Genomic DNA, 14,014 nt, shown 5'->3' on the forward strand with positions numbered 1-14,014 from the left:
GATTCGGCTTTACAGGGCCCTTCGGTCTCTGCATGCACAGATATGCTCAAGGCTTTTATAATATGAGAAATACATGACATGCACATCTACAAACCAGTCTGCAAAGCGAATCTTTCATAGCATTGCAAAAGAGCATTTGCACACTGGAGATCTGTCATATCAAAGCAGTGGCACTCAAAATGATAACATAATATACAGTACAATAGCAGCCTAAAGTGATGTCCAGGGTATATTTGTTTTTAATGACCCTACGAGTTCAATTAAACTATCAAATTATGAGGAAAATCTCTAATATTTTTAAATAGGAGGGAGGAACAAAACACTAAGGTTGGTTAAGGTGTTTATCTGACTTAGGTCTAATTATTTGACAAAAAAAAAAAAAGCTCACAGGAAAAAATATACAAAGATTACAACATAGTTATTAATATTTTGATAGTTCTCTCTGGTTTTTGCATGTGTTCATAATTTCTTTGTATGACAGCTTGGCCAAAAATGATGTCCACAATTGACTCAAAGCTCAATATTCTTACAAAATCTGTACAAAAATGTTTTAATAATATTTGAATAAAGGGTGAATAACTTCTTTTGGCCACTGCTGTATCTATTCCTCAATCCCCATTGAGCAGCACTGGATTCATAAATCACATCTCAGGCGCGAGGATACATCATTCGCTCTTTGTCAGATGTGGTTATAACTCTTCGTAGCGTGTGTGTTGAGGTTATGAAACTGATGATACAGTGAGGTGCAGGGCTGATGTCCGAACATGAGGAGATAAATCTGTCTCACAACACTGAGATCAATCTAACCTGCTATTGTGGTCACTACAGCTGCTCTGCTCTGATGGCTTGATAAAAGTCTGGTTTCATTTACTTGAGATGATAAACAAAGCAGACCAATAGCAAAGCTAGTAAATAGCCATTTGCAATGCTAATTTAGTAAGAAATCAGTTATTTTACACATTTTACACTATGTAACTTTTGATTCTCTAGCGCTTAAAAAACGAAACTAGGCTAAATGCATTTTGCGGAAGAACATTGTTTTGGTCGTGCTTCGGCTCTGCGTGACTGCGGATGAATATGAGCCTTCACTATCACGCTTTTGAATTATTTTAGAGAGCTACACATGGCAATTTATCTGTTCAATAAAATACCATAGCCTACTCACCTGTTGAGCAATAAAAACGCCATCTCCACCTTGCTTTTACAGCATTTCAAATCCCTCAGTTTTTCTGAAAAGCCAAGCCGAGGTTGATTCTGGTTGTATTACCTCTGTCTCCTTCTCCTCTGCCAGCAGACTCCTCAGTTCGGCGTTTTTGAAACGGGTGATTCCCCGGAGGCTGGAGATTTAGCGGCTCCATGTCAATCTTTCTGACTCAAGTCTCGTAGTGACAACTAACCCCTGCAACAACTCAAACAGCAGACACGACGCAGAGCAGCTCGAGCAACTTTTCTCTGTTTACGGATATGATGAGACAAGCACGGGTGAGTGACAAATATACACAAAAAATGTACAGGTCTAAAATATAAATAGGCCTACTTACAATAGTCTTACCATAGATCAGAGTCAGACAAAATAGCTACGTTTTAGAAGAAGGATTGATGATGTAGTGATTCATTTGTTGATTTAAAAAGTTACAGCTGTAGCCTACCTTTGTAAATGTTCTAGGCCTAGGCTTCATGGAGAGCATTTGGGACGAATAGCTCAAAAAATAATTCGTCTCTCAGTTTGTAAAAACAAGCCTAAACCTTAGTTTTAGTCGTACTTGGAAGTCAAAGGACGTTTAAGGGGCATAAATAGACCATTGTTTTGAAAGAATAACCACAATATTTAGCCTATTTTTAACGACATGAGGCCATAAAATCTGACATTTTTTACAACTCAAATAACACATATTTTGTTCAGAATAATGAAGATGATAAGAAGCGCTTTTGCTTTTAAATACGAGCTGTACATTTGTGTTTCTACTCTCCAAAATATCTTCCATTGTGCTACAATAGCTACACGTTTTTATTTGTGATACACAGATCAAAATGATTGTTTTAAATGTATAAAAATGAACATAATTAAGCTTTAACCCACTCAAATTGCTCATAAATTAGCATATGCATATTATAATTTGAATTATGCGATATGCTCCAATTATTGTTTGCGATTACAATACTTTCTAGTCTCAGTGTTCTCACTCACCGCACAGCAGCAGTTTAGCCCTAATGAACCACTGCCAGGTTTCAAAAGCTTAATTATAAAGGCAGAAATAATGACAGCGTACAAGTTCAGGCCCAATATTCAGAGCTCTCTGACCTCACGATGGCATATGAAGCAATTACAGCCGTTTCAGTGCAATTGAGATATTTCACCAAACATTAAATGCAGTTCCACACATTTCCCAGCCAGAAACATGCAAATGCTCGTGTACTGACAGCAGAAACATCTAAAACATGTGCTGTAGTGAGCAGGTCATTATAATCTGCTCAAACCGACAGTCAGATGCGATTAAGAAAGCAGGAAATCAGCGTCTGTGTCTGTGGAGAGAAGCAGGCTCGTGTAAAGGGCACAGAACACATTTCATGCTTCAGATGTACAGTATGAGTCTGTAATCAAACTTGCGTAACTGTATTTTACAATCTAATAGAATGAGTGTATTTTATACAACTACTGGCTACACAGGCTACTTCTACTTTCTGTTGTGATTTGTGAGGCACAGCTTTATTTTATTTGCATCAGCGTCTGCTTTTAAATGAATCTGTTTCGGTCTCTTTAAATCAGTGCTGGAGTCTGACTGTACAATACTGACATCTAGTGGAGAATACAGGCCAACACCTGCAGAAAAATATCTATCTATCTATCTATCTATCTATCTATCTATCTATCTATCTATCTATCTATCTATCTATCTATCTATCTATCTATCTATCTATCTATCTATCTATCTATCTATTCTGAATTCAAATCTAATTTAACGAATGAGTCTGGCTGTGGAGGGATGACTCATGAAAAATGATAAAATTCTCATAAATATTTGAAAATAATGTCAGGTTATCACTCACTCACTCACTCACTCACTCACACACTCACTCACTAACTCACTAACTCACTCACTCACTCACTCACTCACTCACTCACTCACTCACTCACTCACACACACACACACACACACACACACACACACACAATCACTCACTCACTCACTCACTCACTCACTCAAAATATTTTAAAGATTAATTTGAAACAAGACCGAAAAATTCTTGTTTTTTGCAATTGATGAGCTCTCAAATTAATAGCCTACTTAATTTTAGTTTCACATTTAAACCAGGGTTATTATAGTTAACTAAAACTGAAACTATAACTTGCATTACTTGAAATGAAATAAACATTGACTGAAATATTATGTGAGCTAGTTGCCAAGGCAACATTTGTCATTTTAATTTAGTTTATATAACTTATAATAACTCAAATTAAAAATGAATAAAAGCTATATATCATTTTTTTAACTATTAAAAAACACACAACAAAATTACCAAAACTTTAACTAAAATTAAAAGGAAATGATTCAAAATATGAATAAAAACTATATTAATATATCTCGCTTGCAGCATTTAAATAAATCAACGGGACACTTGTAGAGTTGAAAGCATCTTTACTGTTGTCATGGTAACAGTGACATCAGTGAGGCGTTCTCGGGTCAGGAGGAGATCTGAGTGAATGCACTGAAGATCAGATCTACTCGTCCCGCTTCAGATCCAGCTCAGCTGCCGGCCGGCATTTCCTGAGGGATCGTCACTGCGCCGCCTCACAATCACAACACAAACCAGAACCAGAACCCGAACCCCAACCCGAACCCCAACCCGAACCCAAACCCGAACCCAAACCCGTCCTGTAGAGCCTTCACGACTGTGAACAGCCTTTCTCACGACAGGCTTCGGGAATTCTGAGTTCGGAATTTAGATCCAATTTGATGAGACTGAATGTGGAACAATGAATCTCATGAAACATTAAAATTACATCCCAGGTCAATTTTCACCCCCAAAAAAACTAAATGAAAATGATATATAAGTTTAAAAAGAAAATTAAGCCTATTTTCATGACAATTACACACATCCTGTAAAAATGATATGATCAATAAGGTATGACAACATATATTTTTACATTGCTTTAACCACGGCAAACAATGTTTTTCTGTGTATTAAGCACAGATTAATTGTTCACCACAAGACTAGTAATATGTGCTAAACAAAGTAAATATCATCAAAATAAGTTAAGCAATTTTCAACTTTTTTTTATAAGTTATAGAAGATTTAACTAATTTCATAATTCAGTTTCATTTTAATTTAAGTTGAAATGGCAAGTTGATTGAACTTAATTTAAGGCAGCAACTTTTTATTTACAGTGTGCTAAATGGTTATAAAAGTTTGATTAAACTTCCATAAATTAAAGACAGTATAACAATGATAAAGTATACATTCTTTACCATTTTCAGTAATGTATCATTATTTTGGAATTACAACAATGAGAATTTGGGGGGAAATGTTCATAATTGTCATGAAAATATCAATGAAATTGTCAGATTTGATCCTATTATGATCCTAAAATAACAAACAAATTGATTTTGAAGTGAAATATGTTTCATGAGATTAACTCATATTCACATCTTTGAAGTCTGAATGGATCTATGGAAGAAGTTCAGTCTGAATGGATCATAATCAGAGAGCTGGTTATGAATGTTTTATGATGAATGTCTTCCCTGCAGAAGCTCTGTAACGTCCCGCTCCACCTCTTCAAATGGACAATGAAGATCATACCTGATAACAATTCAGATGTTAGATGCACTGTGGCCGACATGTTCATTTATTATATACTTGATTCTGATTGGTCAAACATGGCATAGTGAACACTAAACTGTATAGTTGTGCTAGTTTCATGTCTCTCGTAATCCACACTTTCTGTCTTCCTTTATTTTGGACATGACATGCAAATCACACTGAGTATGTGAGCATATCTAACCGTTTGTAAGGAACTCCGTCTGCCGTGATGAGAAACTTCTCGAAGTTCCAGCGGATGTCGTTGACTTTAATGGGAGACCAGTAGAGCTTCCTGATGTCTCCAATCACAGGGTTGACAAACGGAAGAGTTTCCTGGAAGAACAACGTCATCGTAACTGAATTACTCTGCAAACAGTCATTTATTAAAAGAACAGTCAAAGGCGTGTTCCTTTATTTTGAATTATTTTGACGAAAAATCATGAAGATAACGTCCAATTAATTCATTTTATAGGCTAAAGTGATTTGTGATGCGGCACCGAACTGAGCTTTCAGGAACCCTCTCAGATCTACTGATAAACTCATTTATGAGACTGTTTTGTTAGAAGTCCGCCTGAACTGGAAGCTGCAAACGACTTATCTCCAGTGCTGTGACGTATTTCCAAGTGAACGGGAATATTGAACAGAGGGCAGGGCTTTACTTCAGCGCTCCTCCTCTCCATCTCTGCTCATGAAGTTTCCATCTACCTCTTTAAATTCCCAATTTTACATTCATTTTGTCTTGGAATGGATGAATATACCAGATTTAAGAAAAACGGTAGCACATTTATAGTGATTTTTTTTTTTACTCAACTCAGACAAATCCTTTTTGTTTGGATTTCTTCCTTTAGAAAGTTTTACTTTGATATTCTAGATATCCAGATGAAATTTTGACTAGATGTAACAATCCCTAAGCAAGTTATAGCCCTTTATTGCAACATTATTATAGGTGATTTTCAGTGAAAAGCTGGTGTGTGTTTTCAATTTACTGACAATGTATATGTGTCCAAAAAAGTTCAGGAAGTAAAATAAATAGAAAACATTGTAATAGAACACTGAAGCAAAAGTGACATATAAACCGATCTGGGCATGAGGATGGGACTATAAGCATCAACAATCATTCCTGTTTGGCTCAGAGACACAAACCGCATGGGTTTCTATGAGAATCAATGCTGATCAAAACCTGATGACGCAATTCACTACGGAGCCTCAATAATTAACGATTAATCGTGAATCTCCTCTTTACGGGACTTTTAAAGATTGGATTAGTGGTTCAAAAGTTATTAAACATTTAAGAACAATAGTTATGTTTAGCCACCGGCGGCTGTATAGGTCTTTAAGGGTTAAACGTTTTCAACCCAAGCCGTCAAACTGACGTCGTCAGAAAAGGAACGCCATTCCAGACCGGAAGTCACTTTTCAGATTTTTATTAAAGATTACCACGGCAAACAATGTTTTTCTATGCACAGATTAATTGTTCACCACAAGACTAGTAATATGTGCTAAACAAAGTAAATAGATTTCATGTCGACTTTAAAAAAAAAAACATTTACAAATGAGAAATTGTGGGGAAGAAATGTCTATAATTGTCAAAAAGTCTCAAAATAGACTTGATTTTGTTTCTGTAAATGCTAATTCCCCACACGCTGTGCAGAGCTGGATGGAGTGAGATGAATGCATACCTTCAGGAAGGCGTACAGAGGGTGTTCATCTGCGCCGTTCACCTCAATCCTGCCGAACACGGGGAACTGTGGGAGGAAACCTGCTCCTGGTCTCACATACTGCAGGACATTCAGGATCTCATGGTTCTCTTCTGGGAAGAGCAAAGGGAAAAGAAAAGGAAAAAAATGGTAACACTTTATATTAGTGTCCTTGTTACATATGTTACATGTACTTAGTAATAACAGTAAATTAGGCATGATTACATGCAACTAACACTCAACCAGACCCTAATCCTATAGTAAGTACATGTAGTTAATTAATATTACTCAGTGCTTAAAGCTACACTGTGTGATTTTTACCCCCATCTAGCGGTGAAAAGGTATATGACCATCCAGTGAATATTAGTTTCTGTTCCTCTTAATTCCGATTTCGTTTTAACTCCTACGGTGGCCAAAGTAGTCCAAGATTAACATGGCTTCCAGTTCGACCTCGTCCATGAGTATTCCTTCAAGTGATGAGGTTACTTTAGAAAACTATTATAATTTGCAGTAATTTAATTTGTCAGTTAACATATAGGTTATGACATCTATGTAAAATGAATAATAGTTTTCGTATTTTTTTTACCATTTCATTGCTAACATCAGCTATCAGGTTCCCAGATGAATGCAAGCTAATCTTAGTAAAGTAACTTTTATCAGTGCTATCGTTATTCTGTATATTTGTACGACATCACTAGCGTAAGGCAAAGTTTACATTGTAGGCTATATCATTTTCTCCGTGAGCAGAGATCAGCTGATGTGACGGAGGTGCGAGGGAGAGGGAAAGGAAAAAACAGGGCCGGTGTCAGTGAATTGCGGAGACGCGAAAGCGAAGCTTGAATTAACGGGTATGTCCCTCTTTGGCTAATGTACTTTCAAGATGGAGGGGCAACATGGCGACCGACATTCGAACCCCACACCCGTATGTATTTTCAATGGCATATTATACACTCACGAGAATACTTTATTACTTGAACGAAGTAAATATACATTAATGAGCACATATATTTTTGAAAGAACTAAGTGTTTTTAGCTAAGAATAAACAAAAAAAAGTTACACAGTGTAGCTTTAAATATATATATAATTACACTGTAACAATGACACCTTAAAATAAAGTGTAACTGAAAAATCTTACTGGCCCTAAACTTTAAAAGTGTTGAATTCAAAAAAGATGATCTTTCAGGTTTTCAACTAGAGTGTTCAAACCCAGATTGCCCCAGTCTCCCTTATTTAATAAACATCCAATGCTTCTGAGATCTGAACAGTGATACGCCGGGTCTTACCAGGAGCCTGAAGGCCAAACTGGTTGCAGGGGAATCCCAGCACAGTGAAGTTCAGTCCTCCATACATGTCCATGAGTGCATTCATCCTGTGATACTGCATCAGCATTGGGTTCAGTTAGGATTATTTACGTACATACATTTTTATTTTTTTAATTAAAGGGATGATTCAGAGTAATTTCAACCTAGGGTCCTTTGAACCATGACCTCGAGCCAAACTCCCCCAGAAGCTTTTTTCCCCTTGGTCGGACATAATTAAAGTTAGAGTTTATTTAGAGATATCAGCCGAATGGTTTAGTGCAGGCGCTAATGGATCCGAATGTTGTATCTCGTAAATTACTCCACTAATAATGCCTGGAATGGCATCAAACTTCTACAGTAATACAAATAGGTTCTGTACTCATAAAACGAGGCATTGGAGAGTTTGTAAGTACATCAGGAGTTTATTTAAATAACACTTGATGGCTTATGCTATCGCTAACCCGGACGTCGACGTCACTTCTGTGATTTGGAAAAAGGTGCCAAGAAGAACCCTAAGTTGAAATTATTACAAAGCATTCCTTTAATGTACAAATAAGTTAAAACGTTTTTGATTGACAGCTGCATCACATTAAATTAAAACATTTGTTGTAAATGGTTGAAAAAAAAATCATGTAGGCCTATATAATAATAGTGATAATAATAATGATTTTAATTTATATAGCAGCTTTCCCGAGCTCAAGGATGCTTCACAACATCATACAATGAATCAACCAACCAGACATTTGCCCAGTCCAGAACAAGAGCCAATGCAGATCAATTATCAAGACATTATCATAAAAAATACATATCAAGACATTCAAATCCATAACAAAGAATACATAATGTAGGCAGCATAGAAAGGTAGAAAGGTAGCATATTGTAATGTGTGTGTGTGTGTGTGTGTGTGTGTGTGTGTGTGTGTGTGTGTGTGTGTGTGTGTGTGTGTGTGTGTGTGTGTGTGTGTGTGTGTGACCTACTCATTACAAATGCTTTAAATGTTTTATTAAAACTGTTCTGCTTTACAAAGGAACACACAGCCATACCTCTTCGACGGTGGACCCTCAGAAGGTCGCCACGTTCACGATGAGAAGAACTTTTCCTCCGAAGATGTTGAGTGGGGCGGCCTTCCCCTCCAGGGTCTCCATGCTGAAGTCATACACTGATTTTGCAGCCATATTTGCTGTAGATTCTCAGTTCTCATGCACGGGTGTATCAGTGATGTGTAACACACTAACCTCTGGCTCCCGGCTGTGTTTCGTTCAGCGTTGTGTATCTCTTGGCTCAGCAGAGGTTCTGCATGGATGACTCTTTTGTTTTTGAGCCATTCATGTTTTTTTTGTCCCAGGTTTGCAAAGGCATGCTGACCCTGATGGTCATGTGAGAGTTCTCATTTCAATGGCCAGGTGATTGTAACAGTGTCATTGACCAACAGAAGCCGTCCAGCTCAGCAGCCGATCAATCAGGTTTATTTATGTTTGTTTGTTTATCTTATAGGACCCTCTAGAAATAATCTTAGTTATAAATGACTGCCATATAAATAAAGCAACTAAAATGCATGCATTTACTGAAGGTTGTTGGTATCATATAAATAAATTAGCATATGCTTATGTTTTTAGTAGCCTATAATTTATCTCATGTGGATGTTTGAAGACCTGTCGCTTGGTTTTATGTCTGTCTATCTATCTAGACGTGCACTACACACATTCAAACAGTTATTAGTGTAGTGTGATGTATGACACTGCTCCTCCAGGTCGTTAGGTGGCAGCAGTGAGCCACGAGTGTCCCGTTGAATCCGCATCCTCCTGTGCAGAAGAACCCGGATGAGCCGGTCAGCTGTTTCTCAATCATGATAAATAATGTGCGTGGATCAAAGGACAGTATCAGCATGGATCAAAAACATGACGAACGCATGCAAAGCCACAGGTATATTTTATAAAGAGTGATCCAGGTGTGCGTCTGACACAAACAGACGTTTGCACTCAGAGATGCATCCATGCAAACAGCAGCAGAACATCTGTACTGTATATAAACATCATTTTCCATCAGACAGTGGCTGCACTGGTTTGCACGCATGCATGCATATTTAATACAGGAAGCATTTGTTTAGTGTAATCAGACTTGTTGACTAGTTGACATATTATCAAGATTATGTCTGTAAAACTGTTGTTTTGTGCGCATGCTTGTTGATGCATGCTACTCGCCCTGACGTGTACGTGTATAATCAATTTTGATAACGGTATGTTTAATACAGTTTCGTTTGCGCGCTGCATGCATTTAATATTTCGTAGCTAATATTTAGCTAAGTCATTAACATGGTTTTATACATGGCCTAACATTGAGGTGTATTTGATTTCATATTGATCTGTGTATGTTGTGTTGTGACAGGTGTCATCTGCTGGAACTGCCCTGGGAGGATGTGTTAGTTACACACGTGTTCTGTTACCTTCCTCTGCGTCACCTGGTCAGCCTGCAGCGCGTCAGCAAGAGCTTTCGTTCTCTCGTACAGGTGTACCTGGCCAACTGCCGTAAGTTTGACCCTGCGCAGGTGAGCGAAAAAACATGGATATGGAGAGTCGCTGGAATATTGTCCGTTCTGTTGCACTGTATTTCATTAAACGTGCACACTATTCCTCCTGTGTTTCTCCTCAGACGGGGCCAAACATTCCCAAAGAAGCGTTCTGCTCCATGCTTCGCCACAATCAAGTTCTCCACCACCTCTGTGTCAGCAACTGCTCTGATTGGATCTCTGATAAAGAGCTTCTGCCTGTGATTGGTCAGAACCAGCACCTGCTGCGTGTGGACCTGCGTAGCTGTGTTCTCCTGAGCCGGCACGCTCTGGTGGCGGTGTCTCTGAGCTGCCCGCGTCTCACACACCTGAGCCTGGCACACTGCGAGTGGGTGGACAGCCTGGCCCTGCGCAGTCTAGCGGATCACTGCTCGGACCTGCGCTCGCTGGACGTCACCGCCTGCCGCCAGCTGAAGGACGAGGTCGTGTGTTACGTGGCGGGGAAGTGCCCGGCGCTGCGCTCGCTCTCAGTGGCGGTTAATGCCAACATCACGGACACGGCGGTCGAGGAAGTGGCCAAGAAGTGCCGAGAGCTGGAGGAGCTGGACCTCACGGGGTGCCTGCGAGTGCGAAACCAAGCCATCAGGTGTGTGTGTGTGTGTGTGTGTGTGTGTGTGTGTGTTGAGGACTAGGCGGTTGCAGGAGTTTGTTTTAAAGCTCCAATCAGATTAGGGCTGCGTGATTTGGGGAGACAAATTTAATTGCTTTTTATTTATTTCCCTGGAAAAGAAAAAATAACTCCAGATCCTGCTTGTTTGTAAGATTTCAGTCAAGAATATTGTGATTATATATAGTCTTATTTATATAATATTTTGGCCTAATCTTACTCTTATAAACAAATCTTAGTCTTATAAACAAGCAGTTTTTTCTTCTATATGTTTCTTAAATACTTGAGTTTCTTATTTTACAGGGAAATACTAAAATTGTAATATTTATTATTTTGTTAATTTTTTTTAAAGCTGCAGTCCGGCACTTTTTTGGGTTTAAAAATATCAAAAAAGACATTTTTGAAAAAAAACGTAACCAGCCAGTGTTCAAAACGACCTGCTTGCCTTACCTCGATTCAAAACGGTAAGCTTGTAATAATGATTTTAATTCCAGTGGTACTGGTGGATTTCCGCGGGAATTTCGAGCATGTCTTTGCGTCATTACGTCACTTCTGTACACATAGAGAAGGAGTCCCCGGCTAGCGTGTGTGGATGATGGTGGAGATTTAGCTTAGCACTTGGTATGGCGGATCCCGAAAGTTTAAAGCGACAATCACCAGTGACAACTGGAGATTCACCAGTTGTAAAACCCAAAGACTTCGGACTTCAGAGTGGCTACAGAAAAAATATATTTTTCATGTTTTGACGTGATATAAGCAATCGTTAGATTTAATCAGCATGATATAGCTACTGCAATGCTTCCCCCCACCCCCCGAATTTGGTCAGAACAAAAGTGAATGTTACTTAACGTTACTTGTTCAGATGACATTTTCCGATGAAAATTCTAATGTTGACACTTTCAAAAAGTATACTCTGAGATTGTTGATGACATTAACGTTACAGTATCCACAGCGACGCGACAGCCTCAATACATTGTGTTCATCCGCGCTGTTTCATGCCGATTTACTACCCACGCACAGTTAATAATTCCGCGAATAACTGCAATTGCAGATTTCTAACAGAGATGGCGACAAAGAGGAAAAACGACGGACTGCAGCTTTAAGTAATAATATTTTATTAATAATAGTAATACATATAGAATAAATATAGTTATAATTCGAACAATAATATTAATACTACAGTTTGCTTGTTTGTAAGTCTGCAAGATTTGGCCAAAAATATTGTGATTTTATATATAAATCTGACTATAATATATATATATTATCACACTAAGCCATATTGCGATTCCGGTGTTATTTCGATTAATCTCCCAGCCCTATCTGGTAAATCAGTAACAATATTTAGATGAGAGATGGCGTGGGGAAGTGTGCCTCATTATGCTGTCTGCATAGGCAGCGCAGTCCATTCTGAAAGCAGAGCCTGTTAATAACTGTTTATTTGTGTGTTTAGGACGTTAGCCGAGTACTGCCCCAAACTGCAGTCGCTCAAAGTCAATCACTGTCACAACGTAACCGAGTCCAGTCTGGGCGTTCTGCGCCGGCGTAACGTGGAGATCGACGTGGAACCTCCCCTGCAGAGGGCGCTAGTGCTTCTGCAGGACGTCGTGGGATTCGCTCCGTTTATTAACCTGCAGATTTAACACATCAGGAACATCCAGAAGAGGTGAGCATACAGACATGGAAGCCAAACTAACCTCAGAATGCATGCTTTTGGTGTGTATGATCAAGTGCACATTTCATATTTGTAGCCTTTCATCAATATGTAGTGGCTCTGGTGAGTGACTTTGCTTGTAATGTGAGAAATGTTTGTTTTGTTTTATAGGTCCTCTCATCATACATGATCTTTCCCTGGATGCCTGACATTTGAAACAACACATTTACACCAATGCAATATCACAGAAGACACACACCACAGATCCACGTCTCAAGTGCTTGATTGTTTTACTGTATTTTAGCATTTAAAAAGAAACACTACGATTTACTTTGGTGTTCAGAATGGGGCTTGATCTAATCCGGTCCTTTATGGAAATCGCCTGAAATATTTTATTTATTGATGCAGCTTATGTTTTTCATGCACCAAATGTTGTATCATTTTGCACTTGTGAAATACTGAAATATTTGCACTTTTTCAGTACATCTGAACATATTCTCATCTTCAGTAGACAAATCCTTCCTCAGAATCATCAAGTGATGTTTTACAGACGCATACTGGTGGATTCAGAGCTCTGTGTTAATTTGATCCCTATTAATGTAATAATAGAAAAGAATAGAAGAAGCTGGAAAATTAATATAGTTTCTGATTTACTTCATGGGTTCGCAGTGTTTGTTTGAATAAGACAAATCCTTTCATATATTTTATCTGCACATACATGTAATATTGTTGTCAAATTAGACTATTTGTTGGTATTGCATTGATAATATTTCATCAAGACCCAGTTTGCCGAATTGAAACATGTTTATAAAGTGTATCATAATGCGTTTATTTTTAATGTTGGGGTCTTTTAGGACCTTGATATCTTTTGCTTTATTATAAGTATTTCAAGGAGTATCAAGATAACATGACAGCAATTTCTTGGATAATTGTTCAACATTTTAACATCAAAATGGTATATGATTTTTGCACATGCACTGTGCTTTAATATGTTTTGCTGTTGTATATGTCCATGCGTTGTAAATTATAAAGTACATGTTTTATGCAAATTGCTGAGAAAATATAAAGTCTTATGCAATACGAAGCTTTGAAATATTATTTGGTCTTCACATGGTAAGTTTGTTTTAAGCGTTTAACTGTAATTGACCACAAGAGGGCAGTGTAGCCTCTGCTGTCAGATTGATGGATCTGTGATTAATTGCAGGATGGAGTGGGACATTGATTTGGTTTTGCATTGATATGCAAACGCTGGGTTTCTGTAATGCATGTGTTTTAACCATGAGCAGTCTTTATTTATGGAGCTGAGTGATGGAGATTGCTGAGAAGTCAAGGTGTTTGACTTGAATTCCTGTACAGGATCAATAAAAGAGGTGTAGCCTACTCATGATTCA

General features: G+C 38.2%; 2 protein-coding genes across 3 annotated transcripts; one reads left to right on the forward strand and one right to left on the reverse strand.

Annotated features, from left to right (window-relative positions):
- The first annotated feature begins 1,024 nt into the window (after positions 1 to 1,024).
- On the forward strand, positions 1,025 to 14,014 carry fbxl15 (F-box and leucine-rich repeat protein 15). Of its 2 annotated transcripts, XM_079595657.1 has the most exons (8): positions 1,025 to 1,482; positions 6,452 to 6,647; positions 9,145 to 9,262; positions 9,550 to 9,722; positions 10,185 to 10,344; positions 10,449 to 10,951; positions 12,423 to 12,635; positions 12,795 to 14,014. In XM_079595657.1, the coding sequence occupies exons 4-7, from the start codon at positions 9,646 to 9,648 to the stop codon at positions 12,610 to 12,612; spliced, it is 930 nt and encodes a 309-aa protein (XP_079451783.1). In that variant the 5' UTR covers positions 1,025 to 1,482; positions 6,452 to 6,647; positions 9,145 to 9,262; positions 9,550 to 9,645; the 3' UTR covers positions 12,613 to 12,635; positions 12,795 to 14,014. The 2 variants fall into 2 exon arrangements, with proteins under 2 accessions (XP_079451783.1, XP_079451784.1); XM_079595658.1 differs by lacking the exons at positions 6,452 to 6,647; positions 9,145 to 9,262.
- Positions 4,414 to 9,080, reverse strand: gpx9 (glutathione peroxidase 9). Its single transcript, XM_079595659.1, has 5 exons — positions 8,843 to 9,080; positions 7,782 to 7,875; positions 6,480 to 6,610; positions 5,003 to 5,133; positions 4,414 to 4,800 (listed from the first exon to the last, which is right to left on the reverse strand). The coding sequence occupies exons 1-5, from the start codon at positions 8,972 to 8,974 to the stop codon at positions 4,725 to 4,727; spliced, it is 564 nt and encodes a 187-aa protein (XP_079451785.1). The 5' UTR covers positions 8,975 to 9,080; the 3' UTR covers positions 4,414 to 4,724.

The sequence above is a fragment of the Phoxinus phoxinus genome (genome assembly GCF_949152265.1).
Source record: "Phoxinus phoxinus genome assembly, chromosome: 21".
Taxonomy (NCBI): Eukaryota; Metazoa; Chordata; class Actinopteri; order Cypriniformes; family Leuciscidae; genus Phoxinus; species Phoxinus phoxinus.

What these genes read in the sequence shown, in the direction of transcription:
- fbxl15 (XM_079595657.1), top strand. Translation starts at nt 9,646, where the DNA reads ATGATAAATAATGTGCGTGGATCAAAGGACAGTATCAGCATGGATCAA. An exon ending in GTAAGTTTGACCCTGCGCAG is followed by an intron (nt 10,345 to 10,448) that starts GTGAGCGAAAAA and finishes GTTTCTCCTCAG; the next exon opens with ACGGGGCCAAACATTCCCAA. An exon ending in GTGCGAAACCAAGCCATCAG is followed by an intron (nt 10,952 to 12,422) that starts GTGTGTGTGTGT and finishes TTGTGTGTTTAG; the next exon opens with GACGTTAGCCGAGTACTGCC.